The 21,085-nt window shown below is 44.1% G+C and overlaps 1 protein-coding gene and 1 long non-coding RNA gene across 5 annotated transcripts in view; one reads left to right on the top strand and one right to left on the bottom strand.

The window, feature by feature from the left end:
• Positions 1-11,251, bottom strand: part of LOC146854262 (uncharacterized) — a 100,088-nt gene extending 88,837 nt beyond the window's left edge. Inside the window, exon 1 of the long non-coding RNA XR_014981183.1 lies at positions 10,915-11,251. This is a non-coding gene — a long non-coding RNA (uncharacterized LOC146854262). The remainder of the gene's footprint in view (positions 1-10,914) is intronic.
• An 83-nt stretch (positions 11,252-11,334) lies between these two features.
• Positions 11,335-21,085, top strand: part of KIAA1549 (KIAA1549 ortholog) — a 746,373-nt gene continuing 736,622 nt past the window's right edge. For all 4 annotated transcript variants that reach the window (XM_085652039.1, XM_085652040.1, XM_085652037.1 and 1 more), the window contains exon 1: positions 11,335-11,626. In XM_085652039.1, the coding sequence (XP_085508165.1) occupies positions 11,566-11,626 (61 nt within the window). In that variant the 5' untranslated portion in view covers positions 11,335-11,565. The remainder of the gene's footprint in view (positions 11,627-21,085) is intronic.

Here is a 21,085-nt window from a genome sequence, read left to right as displayed (position 1 = left end):
AGCAACATGACGGTACAAAAGGGGGTGGTGATGGACGGAGCATCAGAACCAATCAAACACTCACACCCAGTCAGCAGATCTGGGTTTGATCCATCACCGTTCTTTGGCCCACTCTGCCACCCCAGTTCAGACATGGCCATATGCAAATCAGTCTGACCCTGTGCCTCATGGGAACAGTCCAGCCCGAACTGCCAAGCCATGCCTTCCCTGGACCGGAAACAAGCTTCCTAGGACCGGTTTCTGGCATTTCAGCCGTCGTCAGCCAGGCTTGCTTGAATCCAGTGGCAAAGTGAGCAAGGGACTCACGTCTGAGCATACCCTGCCAACTTATGGCGAACAAAGCGGTACAAAAGGGGGTGGTGATGGACGGAGCATCAGAACCAATCAAACACTCACACCCAGTCAGCAGATCTGGGTTTGATCCATCACCGTTCTTTGGCCCACTCTGCCACCCCAGTTCAGACATGGCCATATGCAAATCAGTCTGACCCTGTGCCTCATGGGAACAGTCCAGCCCGAACTGCCAAGCCATGCCTTCCCTGGACCGGAAACAAGCTTCCTAGGACCGGTTTCTGGCATTTCAGCCGTCGTCAGCCAGGCTTGCTTGAATCCAGTGGCAAAGTGAGCAAGGGACTCACGTCTGAGCATACCCTGCCAACTTATGGCGAACAAAGCGGTACAAAAGGGGGTGGTGATGGACGGAGCATCAGAACCAATCAAACACTCACACCCAGTCAGCAGATCTGGGTTTGATCCATCACCGTTCTTTGGCCCACTCTGCCACCCCAGTTCAGACATGGCCATATGCAAATCAGTCTGACCCTGTGCCTCATGGGAACAGTCCAGCCCGAACTGCCAAGCCATGCCTTCCCTGGACCGGAAACAAGCTTCCTAGGACCGGTTTCTGGCATTTCAGCCGTCGTCAGCCAGGCTTGCTTGAATCCAGTGGCAAAGTGAGCAAGGGACTCACGTCTGAGCATACCCTGCCAACTTATGGCGAACAAAGCGGTACAAAAGGGGGTGGTGATGGACGGAGCATCAGAACCAATCAAACACTCACACCCAGTCAGCAGATCTGGGTTTGATCCATCACCGTTCTTTGGCCCACTCTGCCACCCCAGTTCAGACATGGCCATATGCAAATCAGTCTGACCCTGTGCCTCATGGGAACAGTCCAGCCCGAACTGCCAAGCCATGCCTTCCCTGGACCGGAAACAAGCTTCCTAGGACCGGTTTCTGGCATTTCAGCCGTCGTCAGCCAGGCTTGCTTGAATCCAGTGGCAAAGTGAGCAAGGGACTCACGTCTGAGCATACCCTGCCAACTTATGGCGAACAAAGCGGTACAAAAGGGGGTGGTGATGGACGGAGCATCAGAACCAATCAAACACTCACACCCAGTCAGCAGATCTGGGTTTGATCCATCACCGTTCTTTGGCCCACTCTGCCACCCCAGTTCAGACATGGCCATATGCAAATCAGTCTGACCCTGTGCCTCATGGGAACAGTCCAGCCCGAACTGCCAAGCCATGCCTTCCCTGGACCGGAAACAAGCTTCCTAGGACCGGTTTCTGGCATTTCAGCCGTCGTCAGCCAGGCTTGCTTGAATCCAGTGGCAAAGTGAGCAAGGGACTCACGTCTGAGCATACCCTGCCAACTTATGGCGAACAAAGCGGTACAAAAGGGGGTGGTGATGGACGGAGCATCAGAACCAATCAAACACTCACACCCAGTCAGCAGATCTGGGTTTGATCCATCACCGTTCTTTGGCCCACTCTGCCACCCCAGTTCAGACATGGCCATATGCAAATCAGTCTGACCCTGTGCCTCATGGGAACAGTCCAGCCCGAACTGCCAAGCCATGCCTTCCCTGGACCGGAAACAAGCTTCCTAGGACCGGTTTCTGGCATTTCAGCCGTCGTCAGCCAGGCTTGCTTGAATCCAGTGGCAAAGTGAGCAAGGGACTCACGTCTGAGCATACCCTGCCAACTTATGGCGAACAAAGCGGTACAAAAGGGGGTGGTGATGGACGGAGCATCAGAACCAATCAAACACTCACACCCAGTCAGCAGATCTGGGTTTGATCCATCACCGTTCTTTGGCCCACTCTGCCACCCCAGTTCAGACATGGCCATATGCAAATCAGTCTGACCCTGTGCCTCATGGGAACAGTCCAGCCCGAACTGCCAAGCCATGCCTTCCCTGGACCGGAAACAAGCTTCCGAGGACCGGTTTCTGGCATTTCAGCCGTCGTCAGCCAGGCTTGCTTGAATCCAGTGGCAAAGTGAGCAAGGGACTCACGTCTGAGCATACCCTGCCAACTTATGGCGAACAAAGCGGTACAAAAGGGGGTGGTGATGGACGGAGCATCAGAACCAATCAAACACTCACACGAGCAACATGAAGCGTCAAAACGGAGGCTGACAGCGTTCAGTTAGATCAGCTGGTAACACGAAGTGTTACGTCACAATGAGCAGCTCGAGGCAGAACACGGCCGTGCTCTCGCGCAAGAGACCAACAGTGAAAGTAAACTGCCAAAACAAATACTGACTGAAGAAAATAAATCCGCATTCATATACAAGGTAGATCGAATCGAAACGCGAAATGATATAAATATAGGCGCTCGAAGGAAAATACCTTTTTGTGATCTTTGAAGTCCGATAGAAAATCTCCGTTGTGAATTTTCATGAAAGTTCTTAGGAATATATTCAGGAGAGAATGTTCCTCAAAGAAATGCGTTGTGGGCCTAAGTAAATTCCTCGTCACTAAATTGTTGAGTGAAGGAGCCAACGGAAGTTGGGTAAATGTAATTTATTAAATAAGATAGATAGATAATCTTTATTCGGATAAAAAATATCCATAAAAGCACAATGCATCACTACCAACTACAATACAGTACAATTTTTAAAACTTATAAATATACCATATCATCCAATGCAAGTTCAAAATTACAATTTATAAAAAACAAGATAAAAAGGTTGGACGGGCTGTGGGATGTAGCAGCATTATTAGCGGGTTATGAAATTTTAGACCGATGTGCAAATTCAGCACTATATTACAAATAAAGTGCAATAACGTGCAAAAGTCAGACAAAAATATTACAAAGTGTGTAGGGCATTAAGGTTCGTTCATAGAAGCACGTGAGCGAACAGCAGCTTGTAGGAACGTGCTTACCCGAAAAATCAGATCATCGTTTCCTAACCTAAGCGGGAAACCAATCCAAGGAACTATTTAAAATTCTTCAGGATTTCGTAAAACCCACTGCATGCAAAAGCCCTGATGACTTCTCCCAACAACTATGCGACGAAATCTCCCTGTTCTTTGAAAATAAAATTAATTTGATATATGACAAAATTTTATTAGCTGCCACTCAAAATAGTAATAACCCTTCTTCCCTTTCTATTCTGCCCACACGTAATCAAACCACACTTACGACATTCCCAGCAGTGGGTGACTCTGATCTCACTTCCCTAATGAGCCATATAAAATCGGGTTCTCCAGATGACTTCTTATCAGCTAAAATAACTGCCTCTTTGCAACTTCTGCTCGGACCCCACATTCAAACATTGATTAATCATTCTCTTAGGGAAGGATCTGTACCCACAGAATGGAAAAAAGCAGTAGTGAACCCAATCCGAAAGAATGCAGCAATTCCATGGACTGATCTTTCCAATCTCCGACCCATTTCCCTCCTACCCCTTCTCAGCAAGATGACAGAGAGACACGTAAACACTCATTTGTCCAAATACATCGAGGCAACGGAGGGCCTAGATTTCTCTCAATCTGGATTCAGGCCCAATCACAGCACTGAATCTGCCCTCCTCTCAGTGACTGACTACATCAAGATGTCACTGGATGGAGGTAATTCAATGATTCTAGTGCTGTTAGATTTATCCGCTGCCTTCGACACTGTCTCTCATGAGATACTTCTCGATCGTCTAAGGGAGAGGGGCATAGAAGGTGTGGCTCTTTCTTGGCTGGAAAGCTTTCTTTCAGACCGCCAACAAGAGGTAAGATTGGGCTCCCACCATTCTATCTCAAGGGAGCTCACCAAGGGAGTACCACAGGGCTCATGCCTAAGCCCTACACTGTTTAACGTGTACATAGCCCCCTTGGCGGATATTGTAAGATCTCATGGATTCACTCCTGTGTTGTATGCTGACGACACTCAGCTTTTGTTCCCCTTTAAAACCTTGACGCCCTCAATACAAAAATCCTTTGCGGACAGAATGAGGGCAATATCTCACTGGATGGCCGTTAATCGCCTCCAGTGTAACGTAGGGAAGACTGAGGTAATGCTATTTGGGGAGGCCACACTTTTGTGGTCTCCGGAATGGTGGCCTCCGGATTTAGGACCAACCCCAACCCCTAAACAGACTGTCAAAAATCTTGGTGTGCGCCTAGACAAATCCCTTCTGTTTAAAGAGCACACAAACCAAGTAGCAGGCTCTTGCTTTCAGACCATTGGACTGCTACGACAAGTCTTCCCATTTTTATCACATTCCTATAGGAAGACTCTTGTCCAAGCCTTGGTTATAAGTAGACTCGACTACTGTAACAGCCTGCTGGTCGCGGCAAATGAAGAACAGCTACAGAGATTACAGGTGGTCCAGAATACGGCTGCGAGACTAGTCCTCAACGCCCAGCCAAGGTCTCCATCAACTCCCCTCTTGACAAAACTTCACTGGCTGCCAATTAGACAGCGTGTAAAATTCAAAATCTGCTGTATTATTCACAGCTGTCTGTTTGGCCATGGACCTAAATATTTAAAAGAACTATTCAAATCTTACATACCCAGCCGTACCCTGCGCTCTAGCAGTCAGCAACAACTTCAGGTTCCAAGGATAAAAAAAGCCAGGCAGGGAGGGCGTGCCCTGTCCTACAAAGGTCCTATCATTTGGAACTCACTGTCCCCTGCTCTCAAAAATATTACTAATTTTCAACTCTTTAAAAAGTCTTTGAAAATGTTCCTATTTGTTGCCTACTAGGTTCCTCCCTTCTATCTCTCTGATTAATATATGATCTTGGCTTCCTGGTAATCATAAGCGCGGAGATACCCTTTCGGGGGTTGAGTTCCTGCGCTATACAAGAATATAAATAAATAAATAAACCATAAAATTTCAGAGTATGCTAATTTAAAATCAGAAATAGTCCATGCTTTAAAATAGGGAGTTAGATACAGTTTTGTATATCTGGCATAAAATTTACAAAAAAGTAAAAAATGTAGCAATGTTTGTTTACTACCAATACCGCATGGGCAACACAACTGCTCAAGGTTACTATTAAATCCTATCGGGAAGCAGAGTGAATATTTTATGCTACCATCTCTAAGGCGGAAGAGTAAACTTCTTTTCCATCTTCCTATGTTCTTCCTAAGATAATTCTGTGGCATGTGATGTTGGGTGCTCGGTGCCTCCAGAAGGGGCATGTACTTAACAATCGATGGTTTATGATACTCGATGTTCTGTCTTTCTTTATGGTACAAATCATACAGCACCCCCTGAGGGATTTTACGCTTGTACCTTCCAGTGCTAGTGGGCGTAGAAAAATATGCTCCAACTTCACACTGGCTAAACTACTTTTAACTGCAGCAAGCCAAGGTATACTGCCACCTTTGTCACATTTAAGGCAGTCTGATATTATCTCTTTTGTTAAGGTCGCAGCGGGGTTCTGCCATGTTTTCAGCCAGAATATAGCTGGGCGAGACCTAATAAAATCCTGCACATAATGTAAATTTAATTATTTGTGGCATATATAAGTTGGAGAAGAGATTTGAGCCCCAAGAATTTTTCTACAGAATCTATTCTCCTCAATTTGGATCCCGCTACATTTTGAATACCCCCAAACTTCAGCACCATAGGTGGCAGTTGGTACACATTGCGATTTGTAATATCTGAATTAAAGATAACACCACCTCTGCTTCTTTTGGCTGCCGAAGACTAATTATAGAGTTAACCGCCTTAAATTTTTTTATTTCTGCTATGGGCTACATGGGCCTGCCATGAACCTGATTCTGAGAAAACTAAACCCAAGTAAGGAAAATTGCTTGTGCATGTTAATGATTCGTTACCCGACTATATGAAATTAATGCTGTGTTTTTTCGGCCCACACGTCATAATGTAAGATTTTTTTAAATTAGTGCAAATGTCCAGTTCGGCCATAAAGGACACACAGCCCGTGACTAAAGTGCGAAGTGCATTAGGGGTGCGGCCCATAAGTACCGCGTCGTCAGCATATAAAAGCACGGGGAGTAATTTGCCATTAATTTTTGGTGCATCATTGGACAGCTTGGACAGAGAGTTATGTAATTCATTTATATAAAGAATAAAAAGTAGAGGGGCTAGGACACAACCTTGTCTAACCCCTCTGCCAATGGCAATGTCCCTGGAAACCTCTGCATCATTATTTATCCTCACCCGTGCCTTCAAGTCCCTGTGCAAATGTGCCAAAAAATGGACCAAAACCTCGTCCAACCCATAGTTTAAAAGAACCTCCCATAGGCGTGATCTATTAACGAAATCGAAGGCTGAGGTTAAGTCCAAAAAACCCAGGTAAAGTGGAACTTTTTGAGCAATCGTGTATTTTCCCAAGATAAGATTTAAATTCAAACACTGTTCGACGGTTCCGACATTGCTTCTAAAACCCAGCTGGCAATGATTTAAAATTTGGTTATCTTCAGCCCAAGTCCTAATCTTGTTGAACACAACTCTGCCCAGGATCTTCAGGGTATTGTCTATTAGGGAGATTGGGCGGTAGCAGCTGGGATTGGATCGGTCGCCTTTTTTAAAAATGGGCACAATGATACTAGTCGACCAGGTACTCGGAATAGCCCTATTGGTCAAGTTATTAAAAACATTGCATAAAAGGGGGGCCCAAAAATCTGGTTCATGTTTTATAAGATCAATCGATAGCCCATCCGGACCTGGCACTTTATTCCCTATGCTTTGTTTTATGGCATCCTCAACTTCGGTCACACTTATGGCAACATTTATAACTGAGGAGCTGAAACGGCTATTAGCGATCTTTATGGGGGCTGTATAAATTCAAGCAAAGTGATCCTCCCATAATTCGCTAGATATATTGCAGCTTATGGGAGTAATGTTTGAGCCCATAGACCTCATGGCTTTTACTTCTTTCCAGAATCCAGTTGCATCCTTAAGTGAGGCAGCTCTAGCAAGGTTATCCCAGCGTTCTCTTAATATCTCGTCTGAGCGTGTTTTAGTGGCTTTCTTATAGCAAGCTCTCAGAGATCTAACTCGGGTTATGTCCCTGGGTGTAGCCGCTAAAGCTTCACGCAGGTCTCTGTTAGCCTGTGAGCATATGCCATCGAACCATCTAGGATTCTGGCTTATGTGTTTAACGCCAACACATAAGCAACTAAAGGCCTCAATAATCTCTGCACCCGAGATGCTACTTAATAGGCAAGTCTCTACCAATGATGGATAAGATTTTATCATGCGTGCAAATAGTGCTTTATTGTCTATGCCCTTCCAAATCACTCTGAGTTTATCGGTTGATGCCTCCAGATGTTTGACCCCTATTTTCCTTTGGGTAGTGAATTTGGGAAGAAGTCTGATTGTTGTTAAAATTGGGTTATGATCACCTTGGCTAGTACATAAAACCTCAGCCTTTGCTAAAAAGTTTACCAATGAGGATGATATAAAAACATAATCAATAATAGATGAACAGCCGCGTCCTCTATAGGTAGGCAGTGGCCCCTTGATTGAGTCAACTCCTGCCTTTTCCATTACGTTAATTAGATTTCGAGAAGATGTATAATTGCGGAGTTCCTCCCCTCTTTTGCATTGGTTAACTCTGGCCGGGGTGATGGTTGTATTATCAATACCGCTATACAATCTTACATTAAAGTCACCACCAAGACAAATTCCGTCCAATTTACCGTGCCTGTGCTCAACTTCTAATTTATCAATAAATTCGAACAGGTTAAAAAAATTCCTATTTGGTAGTGATGTAGAATCATTATTATAAAAATTTAGTAAACAAATTGTGACCCCCTGTGAATAGATCGTAGCTTGAAAGTTTTCATTGTTTGTCACCAGGGGTTTTGTACTGCGTCCAGCTGAAACCTTTATCCATGTTGATAACCCCCCGCATGGACGGCCTATTTTGGGGCAGGATACAATGCTATTATGACATGCGAATCCTTCAAGAAACAGATCGTATGTGCACCATGTCTCCTGGAACATCAAAATGTCATATTTACTGACTAGGTCAACCCACTCTCTGGAATTCAGTTTAGATCTTAACCCTGCGATATTCCAACTTAACACATTTAAGTTAGAATCGGGGGGGTCTGGGTTCAACAGCAGCTGGGCATACTGTTAAAGGTACAGCTAAGTTTGGGACAGTATTCGGTGATTGACTCAATAGTCAGTCCTGGCTATCCAGACTAGAAAGAATGGTAAACCGGTTCTGTGTGGTATTTGTCGGGATAGTGGAGTTGCGTGTGCCTGGAGAAGGTTTATAAAAAAAAGCCCAGGGGTAGTGAATGTATAAGGGTTGGGGCGAAATTATGATGGATTTGTGCTCTTAATAGCCATTTCACCAAAGAGGGGCGTCTGAAATTCACGACTATACAGTCACCTATGATGTTCTTCTCTGAGGGCCCTACCCATCCTACACATCGCACCATTAAAATTTCATCGGCGTTCACCATCCCTAGGCCCTTATACTTAGATAGCCAGTGAATACTTTTATTTTTAAGTTGTTCCCAAGACTCTGATTGGTCTTTTTTCAGAGGAGGGGCGCCAGCTAAGATTACGACATAAGGGCAGGCTTCAGGGGGTAAATAAAGGACATCTTCTGCTGGGTTCTCAGCCCGTTTTTCGGTAAGAGGAATGACACATGAAGCAGTTGCCATACTTGTGGGTACCGGGGCAGATGGCACAGGAGTGGGTGGTGCTAGGTTTCGGGATAAAATACTACTGTTGATCCCGCTGCCAAGTGCTGGATTGGACGGGGGCATCATGCTGGGGGTAAATTCGAGGAAGGAACTACTCTTAGGGTTGCCACACTTTTCGCATGCAGTATTAACAGCGGGAGACGTACGATCACTGCTCTCCTTTAATATGACCTGATTAGTTGTCTCCGATGATTTTAAGTGCTGTTCCCCCCTAACTTTATCAGCAATAGTGACAACTTTTTTATTAGTATCCTGTTTCTTAACCAGATTTTCCAATCTGTCCAGGCTTTTAAAAAGAGCATTAAATTGTTTATCTAACAAATTTTTTAAACGATCGTAAACAGAGTCCATTATAGTGTCAATTAGGGTGTCTCCCGACCTTTCACAAGTGTCATGAACAATTGTGTGCTCAGTCTGAGTATGAGTAGAATTAACTGCTGCTTCTAATGTAGTCAATTCTACAATACAGTCGTTTGTTTGCTCACTAGGGCTCACAGACACAACGGTAGGTCCTTGTTTCCATAAACTCAAGGGTGTGGGTTGAGTTTTTGAGCGGGGGGGTTGTTTCCTCTAGCTGCCAGTAAGTTTTGACGTGCCTCTCTTCCCTTTTCCCCCCTCTGCTTTGGTTGCCGGGGCCAAATTTCCGATGCTAACATTAGCTTGAGGCCGTAACTGGCAATCGGGGGTTACTGCATCGTCCTTGTCAGTCTCAAGGCCCCCGGACAACATTTCTCGGTTACTAGGCATTATAATTAGCACATTGGGTGATAATGGGAGAGGGGCGGTTAAAGTGTCCTGCTCTAATCCTCTGGGCAAATGCGATAGGGGTGCCGGGTGGCCCATAGAAAGTCTCCTCTCAGTCAGTTCAATCTCTGATGAGACCATGCTGACAGCTTTTTCGAGCATACTTTCAATAGTGTTAGTAGTTGTGGGCTTTAAACCGGATGTGACTGTACGTCTCCCCATAATACTCAATGACACTCACCTCAATGTGGAGCTTAGAGGGCATGCCCAGCCCGGCCTCCTTCGGCCTCTGACGGGCTCGCCCTTAGCCCGGGCGCCGCCCGTGCGCGTCCCGCGCTGCGGGGCACCAGCGGCGTTTTATGCACCCCCGGCGCTGCCTGCTGACATCAAAGGCAAGCGCCTGGGGTGAGCGTAGGACTGCTGGGATCTGTAGTCCGCGCTGGCCGTTCCCCTCAAGGCGGACCCGCTAGTGGCGGGAGGAAGACTGCTGGACCCCTTGCTGGCCGTTCCCCTCACGGCAAATAGGCAGGTAGGTTTTGCAGGCAGAATTGTCAGGATTCAACGCGTAATTTATTAAAGTATAAGTTAAGAATAAGGCCCACACGCAGGTGGCACAGATTCAATCAAAAGTCAGGAGTGAAATGGTGAACATTCCAATGCGTCATATTTATACTGTGTATCAACGTACATTTATACTGTGTACCAACGTCACAGAAAGGAAAGAATGTGATAGGACAGAAGGAGGGAAGAAAGCGAAAGAAGATAGAGTGAGGCAAGGAAAGATGGGTGGAAGATAAGGAGCACAACAGTCAGTCATCCTATTTTCAGATCGTAGAGAATGAGCAGCGGTGCAAAGTCATAACATCAGCATACAGACGGGTATCAATTCAATAATACGATGTCAGATATGTACAGTGAGTGACATTTTGGGTCGCGCTTGTAATCAGGATAAATAATTTTAGATGCCAAAGAAAGAACATACTTTAAAAAAAAAGTTAATCTGACCTCTAAAAATCACTTCTCTTTCAAATGTTGACAGAAATAAGCCAGCACTTTCTAAACGCAAAATTGTATACATTCATCTCCTCATTAATTAAATATTTTTCGTCAAACTGAGTTTATGGCCAAAAACAGAAATGTGATTTTTACCCCATACAAACACTCTCCAACTACTGGTACAGTTGAAAGTTGTGGCCTCTCGGCAGTTTACCCCTATACCCTTACTTGGACCGCGCGATACTATCCATTACCTGGTTTGGTCTCTCCTAGTTACCCTCTTCTGTCAGACAGTCTCGTCAACCTCTTAACCCACACCTGACTAGGAAGGGAACCCGTTAGGTCTGTCCATGCGCGTGCCACACTGAGCAGGCCCGGGGAGCCGAGGACCGGAATGCGCGCCGCCGTTCACACTCTCAGGGATGTGGTGCGCGCATACATCTATCGGTCTTCGTTTGCTTCCCGTTATTTTCTGTACGCCTGTGTGTGCTTTAGCTGGGTAATAGGTATCCAGACGCTTGAGGGCAGAGCTGTACTTAGGAGACGAGAAGCCACCAGGCAGACCTCGCGTTTGATGACGAAGGGTCAAGCGACCGCGAGGGGGCGCGCACACTGGCTGCAGGCAAATCGGGAGGGGGCGCGCACTGGCTGCAGTCCATTCGGGAGTCCGCGAGGGGGCGCGCGCAGCGCGGTCACTGCTTGCCGAAGGCCTGTGCGGCCGCGGAGAGGGAGGGGGTGCGTGTGATGGGAACCGGTGTCGGCGGCACACTGAGCCCAGGATACACAAAAGCGTCGGAGATGCGGAGTCCGGGCGGGTGGCATAGCTAGCGGCTGCGCAGGCCCCCGCGGCGATGAGGGGAAGCGGAGCGTACCGGAGCTGAACGGCGTCGAGCCCCGTGCTGAGCATGGCCCCGGCGCACCCCCTTTTCGGGGCGCTGCTACTGCTGGCAGCTGCCCTCCCTGCAGGTAAGGGCCGCGCTCGAGTGTGCTGTGGAATGAGGGGCGCTTTGCAGGGATTAGCCCTCAGCTCGGCATTTGTATCTCTGTGCCCTCCTGCACACACCAGTCCCCTTAAAGTATGCTTGGACCGGTATACAGCTCATGCAACACCCCCGCATCTCCACCCCATCTCCCGGTATTTGCTCAGTCTTCCCTGCACCCTAGTGTCTCCGTCCAATGCCATTGCCCCTCCCCGTGTGTTGTAACTGTTCGTCTGCTGCCAGGATCATCTGACATGCTCTACCCGCCCGTCTTCTCTGTCACTTCAACGCTTCCATGCTCCCATTCTCATTCCCACTCGTATCCTGGTTTCTGCATAGCATTTCGTCAGCATCTCCTTTTTTTTTCTCTCAGCTTCTTCTATCCCCAAATCTAGCTCCTGTATTGTTTTAACTACTTAATGTCATAACTCTACCCCTCCATGTTGCAGTCCTTTGCTGTACATGTTCGGTCACCTTTATCCTTCTCTTTATTTCTCAGCTGTGTACTTCTTCTATATCCCTTTCCATTGACCTTCCCGTCACCACTTCCGTTGTCGGTGTCTTCGCTCCCCTCCTTGTAGGGTGTCTCAATTTGTAAACCAAAATACTGGAGATTTAACATTTTTAATGTTTGTCTTAGACACTATGATATTTGGATATTTTGTTAAAGCTTAGATGGTCACACTGTGTGTTGCTTTAAGATGGTGCCTGCATCCTGCCCAGATCAGTCTATCTTTTTCTTCTCAGGGGCCTAATGCAGGCCGTACGGGGGCCCACAGCCCTCATGGCCCCACTTTCTACCCAAGTGTAGGACTGGAGTAGATGTGCATATGGGAAAAGGGGAGGGGGGATGATTGCCACATTCTGCAGGTGTGAGCCATCATGTTTCGTTAAGATACTGTTGTCCTGTTTTCCGATTTTATAAGTTGCTCACTCTTTCTCTTCTATCACTCATGTTTTATAGTTTATTCCGCCCCCTTCGGCGCGTGCTGTTAGTGTTGTATTTGTGTACTCATCATGCACCGTGTAACCCACCAACTGATGGGCCGTTCTCGTTTACATGAATGAGATAACGTAGAGTCTATGTTGTTACTATAAAACTATGTCAACGACACAACTTGTAATGGAAGGGATGTGGATATACTACCAAAATATATTTTCGAAAAAAAATGAACTTTGAGTCAGAGGACTGCTTTTATTTTCGGCATAAGGTGGACCGTTTGGCACTCTCAAGTTCTATTATTTTAACTAATATTAATTTTCACTTCCTGTTTAGTCTTATCAATATTGTGGGCCATAGCATTTTATTTTGTTGTTTTAAATAGTGCGTTCCAAATCGTTGCCGGCGTTAAGGCCTTTACAAAATGAAGATCAAATTAAATACATTGCTTTGCTATCATACACTTACACGAAGGTGATGACTATTTTTATATTGTGAAAGCCTAATTACAGGAAGATAAGAACTACTTCCTAATGACCAAAAGATGATTGTTGTAATTGTAATATTTGCAATCAAAGGTGAGGAAATGATAATGAAGACTGTCTTTTACAGTGTAGAATTTAGCCAGATGGCCTGATAACTTCATGTAGGGCCGTGGAAGGATCGCAGTAGGACTCACCTGTTTGAGCTTCGCTGAGTGGCTTTGGAAGATCACGCAGGCATGTTAAGGATACCACTTAACAAAGTGAGGCAATTGATATGGACTTTGTTTAGAATTTCTTCAGCTCTCTCCTCAAAGAAGTGTATGAATGAGCTATCCTAATTTACGGATGCTCCATATTTTAGGCCCTGCACCAATGTTGCACCAATGGTTGAACTGTTTCCTACTGGGACACTGTGTGACTGTCAACCTAGGATGGGATATCTATCGACTTTTTTTTTACTGACAAGTGTCATTTATCATTTCTCACTTTAGCAACTCAAGCATAACTCTGCTAACTCTATTTCAACGTTGCAAAGTTGGTTATGGCCTGTTATTGATTTGGTCCTAACAGCTGTTCACCTCACATCCTTACGCTAACACTGTTGGAAGCCCAGTCACATGAGGTACAAGCACCCCAGTGCTGTTGCTGAATATAACAAACTGAGGGAAATTATAGAAGGCATGCAATTTGAACATTCTTGAGCTGTGCGAATGGGAGATTTACTTGCCTATTTTCAGAAAAAGAAATTGGAATTTTATCAGACTTTAAAGCTTTGGAGAAATAGATTTTTTTCCCCAACTAGAGTGCTTCGGGAGACGATGTGCTAGGGTTTTCAATTGTTCTCCTTTCCATGAAGGAGCAAAGTGTTGTTTGAAAGATGCCCGGCCTCTTAGCATTTTGACTGTTGCTTTATATTTTATTTATCAAGTGTCGTGAGAAGTGTATCACTTAAACATTCAGAATGCTTATGCTTTTGTGCTGCCTGCGGGGAGTGTATTATTTCGTACTTGCAGTTGTTCTACAACGTACAACTTTGACTGGGGAGTATTTATTTCGTTCCTAACGGAAACATTACTGGCTGAGATCCATAAATAATGATGTAATGTAGTCTTTTGAGAGCCAGGCTTGTCCAGTTTAGAAGTGTCACCACTAACTGGGACGACGCAAACACAGTATATATGGCACTTAGATGGCAATCTCTGCACTGTCTGTTTGCATGTATTGGGGTTCAACTTAATTTGTGTAATATTCAGAAACACAGTTCATGTGAATTCTCTAAAATTGGTGGATATCATTTAAGTAATCCCAGGAGAGACTGAGAAATTCGTCCACTTCCTACGTTCGACCATCAGTTAATCGAGCAAGAACTCTGTATTTTCTAGTTTAGAGATGCTTGCTGGTGTTGAGACCACATGCTCATTACTTTTCATTGCCCTTATATACTAGTCTGGTAAGTTTTTTTTTTTTTTTTTTTTTTTTTTTTTTTACTGGGACGTCTTAAGGATTTTGAGGGCCCTGGGCCAAACGAATTTTGGGGACCCCTTTTCAGAACAGCATTCAATTTATGATCCAGTTTGAGCTCTTTCATGCACTTTTTGGCCAGGTCGCTGCCAGTGCACAGGCACACTGGTCCAAATTTTAAATGTGTTTACATCAGATATTCAGGGACCACGTGTGTTTTCAATATTGTTTTACAGCAGCAGATCACTAATATTGTAAATAATCTCTGTGACACCCTCCCATTTCTCATATGTAAGGTCCTCATTTGATTTTAAAGAACTTTTTAATGGATGTTGCATGAACCAAAAGACAAAACATTTATCTGCAAAATGTCTGTAATAGATTCTCACATTTAACCCACATTAAAAATAAATAGTTTAAGAGTTATTTAAGGTAATCCGGGCAAGATTCTCTACAGAACAGAGCTGGCTCTTTCAGGGGCCCTCATAATAAGGCTTGGGCCCTGGGCCACAGCCCACTTTGCCCATGCCTTAAAACGTCTCTGAAGTTTTATATGTTGCATATCACCTTTCAGTCACATCAGTTTGCTGCACCACAACGCCACTGTCTTGAAATTTAGTTGTTCCAACAGTTAAAAGAATGGCTTGCATCTTCTCATGATACTACGTGTGGCTTTTCAGTATCTGCTCCCGTTTGTTTTTTCTCAGTTCTAATTTTGCATGTAATGAGCAGAATCTGCATTCATCTCTGCAGAACACATTCAAAAAGCGTTAAAAAAAAAAAAAAATCTGTTCATCGAGAATCAAGTACCGTAATACCATTGTACTGCCACATGGAATGATCACATCTCAGGTTGGAGTATGTCTGTAGTCACTTGATTCCATTTATGGATGAAAAGGCATCTAAAACTTTGGTATACACAGAACCTCCTAAAATTGCCTCATGCCCATGAGCCTTGTAATTGAAGTAGCATGATGACTGCAGGCAGTGAGGATGGAAGCTGCATGAGTACCCATCAAGAGCATAAGCGTAGAGTCTCCTAAATCGTGAACTTTCCTGACCAGCACCATAAACCCATGGCCCCCCTGTCCTCTTAGTTCAAAACGTTACTGTTCATGTAGGCTGAATGTATTGCCTTTTGTAGTTGGAGGAACAAGTATAGGAAAGTAGGTGCTTCACAGACATTACCTACTGTGAGTTAGATGTTAACTCATAAGCAAGTGTGTTGGAATCTTATCTATGCTAAGGCCTGGGGAGGGGTTAATAAAATCTTGGTGTTGGATTTTTATTTTGTCGCATATGTCTGCCAGTTAGGCAGTTGTTCCGGGAGCCTCATGTGTTTTGTTTGTATCTGGATAGCGCAATAAAGAAATCTGATTTACTTGTGATCCTGGATGCCTTTTTTGTCGTGAAGTCACCATTTAACTGGATCATACTCCATTGATAGACCTATTCATAAACAACCAAAAGGAGTACAACCGTGCTCTTAAGTATGAGCTTTTTAGTATTCAAAGAAAACAATACATTTTCTTAAAATAACCCTCCCCCCCCCCCCCCCACACCAAAATGTTCCTTGGTGGCATGCTTCATTATCAGGTTCTTCCCGCCCCGCTGCGGGATGGGGCGTGCTTCGTCCGACGGAGATGTGGGAGCACTTTGTAGTGTGTGGACTATAAAGTGATTTGAGAGTGGAACGGTCAGACTAGTTGGTTAAAAAATACCTGGCTATGTGGGAACTAAGTTTTATTAAATCCTGTAGCTAGTATTATCAAAAGGGGGACGAGGAGAAACACATTTTTATGGGTGTATGTCTCACGATCTACATGTTTCAAGACTATCCCCCAAGGCTTGTCATCAGGACCAAACTAAATGATCCCATGTACTACTCCTAGAAAAATACCCTATTGGTCTTCTTAATAAATATTAAGGTGAGACATTTTCATGCAAATAGAATACCTAGTAGGTATATTTTCTGCGTAAGATATGGTTTTTATGCCATATTCAGGCCCTATGAGCTCAAACACGGGAGGGAGGGGCGTTTATAGTCACACAGTCCTCAAAGCTGCACCTACGCCCTACATACTTTGCCTGCCCGTGGCTCTGGTAATCATTCGGAGCCACGGGCAGGCAAAGTATGTAGCGCGTGGGTGCAGCTTTAAGCTCATGGGGTCTGAATTTGGCATAAACCATATCTTTTTCTGTCTCATCAAATCCTTTAAGAAATTCCACATATTCAGCAATTAAAGCTCCAAACTTTCTTTCAATTTTGTCATATTGTCGTTGCCCTTAAGAACATGTGCCTCCGGTCAAGTTTCTTGCACAGAATATGAAGCAGGATTGTCTTTTCTCGCCTGTTCCATAACTCTGACAATCCTTTACTTATGAACATTGCAATACATCTAAGTAGCACAATAATATCTGTCTTTCGACAGTATAATGACTCAATTGTAACCATTTCGAACTTCTCACTCAACGTGTGGCAAAACACGAAGGTCAGCTCCCTCCAATTTGCTATTAAGTTCTTGATAAATATGGCCCATACCTTTTTGAATATTTCTCTACAGGCACCAACTCCTCATTGACAATCATTCCACTTTCAATACTTGGAAATTTAGTGTTCACTGAAGCATCAGCAATGATTTTGGAAGTTAACATCTCCAAGTTCATCTTGTTCGATGTTGATGACCAGAATTTTCTCGAGTTGTGTAGGTGTCGAATTATTGATGCAGGCAAGGTCAATTGTTCCACTTGTAGATATTCGCCTGATCCTCTCACGTTCTTTGACAGATGGTTCAAGATAACTGTCGAAGACAATGTGCAGTTCATGCAAGGTGCACACTGACTTTGATATTTGTAGAACTGTCTAAATGGCCTCTCCATAGTTTTGCATGGATGAAATCTTGACCATTTGAAATTGTGACATATAGTCCACAACAACAGCAGTTTTCAATGAGGACCTTTGTTTACATTAAAATTGTTCAGGTGAAAGGTTTTTTTCGAGCTCTTGTTTGAGTTAGTGCTTCACTGATTTGGTTGCAGTATCTCCATCAGATAATGAGTTTGTTGGAAGAAGATCATGCGACATAATGTCCTTGATAAATTCACCCCTTTCTTTTGCTACACCCATCTCTCTATGTGCTTGCGAAAGTTGTTTTTTAGTAAACTGTTTTGTACTATCTGGTTGGATGACATTTTTACTATGGCAATTAAAGTGTTGAAGTTTAACTTTAGTGATCATGTCAAACTGATTTTTCTCTTTCAATTCAAATCTCTCCTGCTTCAGTTCTGCATATAGTTTTGATCCATGTTTCAGGACATCTAATTAACGTGTCTTTATATCATTATCCACGTATTGTTTGGTCACGAAGTTGTGTAGTCGCACTGGCTCAGTCATTGCAAAGGGGTTCCCTTGCTGCTGCATGAAATGTAAAATGCTGTTAACATGTTTATTAACATTTTCCCCCCTCTTTCTCACAAGTTTGTGGTGAGGAACAGTTTCACGATGGTCCCTTAATTTGGAATTTGAAATCTCTCTGAAAACATTGACAATGGAAAGGCCTCTTTGGTAAACTAGCTGCCATTGAGCAGCAAATTCACTTTTACATGTCTGACTAACAATTCCCTTGGTGCTTTTCTGTGATCTCTGGATAGTCTATTCCAGTTTCATATCTGGAACCCCAGCGTTGAACCTGCCCTCTATCTCTTTCTTCTCAAAGTGTCTTTGGATGAATTTTCTGTAGAGGTATGGTTTGTACACCTTAGCTTCCTCACTCTTTTAAAAAACTAGGACCCAATCTGAGGTAATTTATGCAATCAAATTCGCACAACACAGTATTCTGACACTCCACAATCTTCACGTGCAGCTCCCAACCTACTCCCCGACCAGCTGGTTCCAAGTTTTTCACTAGAGCTAGAGTGTAAAACATTTCCCCAGTACCTGCAAAGTTCTGATTTTTCTTCATATTCTTTCAAAAACACTACAGACTTGGTTTTCTAGTTTTGAACTGAGTGTATTGAACATTGCCTTGCTTTCTATTGTGTCCTTTGATTGAAGTGCACACTGTGCCTTGTTAACTTCTGGGATAAGATATGCAAAACTTAATTTGTCATTCTTGTTCTAGAAAGCATTCCAATGCAATGTTTCTATAGCCTCAGATATGATGAGCATATCTTGTAATGAATGAACATGAGTCCTGATCTATACTGACTAGACCATTTTGCTTCCAAATATTTCAGCCTCAATAAGTGTGTTGTCTGTGCCACATCCAATGAGATAACTTCCTGGTCACTGCAATACAACCGTTGGCATGTGGAAAATGCTCATTATTGGATAAAGATCATCACATTCTACTGGATTCATCATAAAAATGTCAGCTACAATACGTAAAAAGAACCTTCATTGCAGAAAATCATGGTTTTGTTGTTGCTTTTGGATGCTGCAAATGTTTTTCGTACGGTGGTTTTGTGAACACGTAGGACTTGATTACGAGTTTGGCGGTACTGGACCGCACTCCCAAATCAGTGTATCCACCGCCCACCAGAGTATGACTTTTTCAGTCACTGGGGGGCAGTATTTTGCTGTTGTATACAACAAGAAGGGCCGGAAGGCCTTTTTCCACTCGGCAAGGAGTAGGGAGGTCCAGCATCAAAGGGAGGCCTAAGGACTGAAAATAGAAAAAAGATTAATACTGTTCCTCAGTGGTAGGTTTTGTATGGAGTCACAATTCACTTGATCCCAATGATTCCCTGAGAGGGTCATGGGTGGGAATCCATATGTTGGATTCGAATGCCCTCACACACCCTTTCAGGTGTCATGCTTCATCATATGTTCTGCTCCTCATGGGGTCGGCGGTGCAATACCCCACGGGCTCCCTATAATAGGGGCACTTTGTCGGAGATCTTTTATCCAACTGCTGTATTGTGAAGTGCGGGTATGGGGACAGAACTGTGTAGATGTAGTGTAGTGATTGAAATAGGTTTGGGGAGTACCTAGAAGGGCAATTTTATTCTGGGGGTCTCCTACCCCAAGTAAAAACAGTGAAAACAAGGCACTGGCCTGAGTATTATGTCTCGTATAGTAGTGTCCTTGTTTAAATCGGGTCGGTCAACATGTTTCTTCTCTGTGAGTTTAATCAACTATGCGATTCGTCAGGACCAAGGTAAATAAACTATCTACAACAACAAAAAGTTATGGCATTAATTATTGCTCACGACATTTGTGTTTAATGCTAAATATACCTGAATACAACCTGGAAATATCTGTTGTGGAAGACAAAATTGTAGAGGTATCATTCCTGGTGATGTAGTTTATCACAGGCAGACACGTATTGGTATAGTGTCTAAAAAAACCTAATGTTATATGTGAAGTGAACGCTGAGGCGTTAGGAGGACAATTAAAAGAAGGTATAAAACAATAAAGTGGTGCAATCCCACAGTGAGCTATAGTGGCTATTGGCCCCTGTGGAGAAACATTTATTATAAGCAGAAATACATAATCCTTGACTCACCCAATATAGTATGGTCACCAGGCATCAACAGTACCCGGTGGAATTCACGCACAATGCATAGCTCCTGTGTGTGGCGGACTAGTAAAGGGAAACAAAACAATGTATGCATTGTATAGGACTAGCTCAGTTACTGTGTTTCAAGACTCATCCTTTTGACAACGTCAGCTATCTAATCTATATAGGACCAGTGAACCAGATGGAGGGGTCCCTTGTTCTATCAGTCGCTCCATATTGGTCTTATCTGATGTATTCCCCTACGCATGGGATCTCAGTTCAAGCCAGAGTTATTTGTAATGGTGTAATGGTGGTTGGAGCAATGTTGTGAAATCAAGGAGTGGGTAAATTTTACAAACTTCACTCATTAAACCGTTGTGGTGGTGCGAGTATGATGCATCACCATCTATTGTTAAGCGTCAGATGTACCCCGGTATGCGGTAGATGGCCATTGATGGTTGTTAGATCTTAAAACACGCTGTGAAGGCGGGATCTTACGCAGATAGGTGGAGCATTCCTCGTATAGTCGTTCTAAAGTACGGCTTGTATGAAGACTAGGGATAGAGTATGTATCCCAATGAAAATGGTGATGATGATGATGAAAGTTATTGGCAGTGCCCTTGTCGATGTGTGATCAGTCTAAAAGTTATCGCATACATGCCCTGTTTAGTACGGAAATTAAAAGGTGGGTTTGGCGAAAGGTAATTTATTAGCTACGCTCGGTTATTGATCTACTGGTCATGGTGTTTAAAAAGGTCACTCCTGGTGTGGAGATATGATGCCTGACTCAAAATGCTCAAAGAGCAGGGGGGGGGAGGGGTTATAAGGATTTCACCCTAGGTAAACGATACTATGATGTACGCTTAGCGTGAGAAATTAACAACATAATAGCCGTGGAAACCCCAACCATTTTGTTTCTTTTTACTCGCGGTTAAAGCGTTGTGCGCATTACTCTCGACCTGCCCAATCCACCGGGTCCGGGAGGTAGCTAGGCAACCGAGTACTCTGGGTTTTAATCCATCGTGGCCATTCGCATAGCCAATCGAGTGTGGCCCCGA

The sequence above is a fragment of the Triturus cristatus genome, chromosome 4_1 (genome assembly GCF_964204655.1).
Source record: "Triturus cristatus chromosome 4_1, aTriCri1.1, whole genome shotgun sequence".
NCBI classification, from domain to species: Eukaryota; Metazoa; Chordata; class Amphibia; order Caudata; family Salamandridae; genus Triturus; species Triturus cristatus.
The sequence above is the reverse complement of the archived record's forward strand: the minus strand, read 5'-3'. Positions and strand labels throughout refer to the sequence as shown.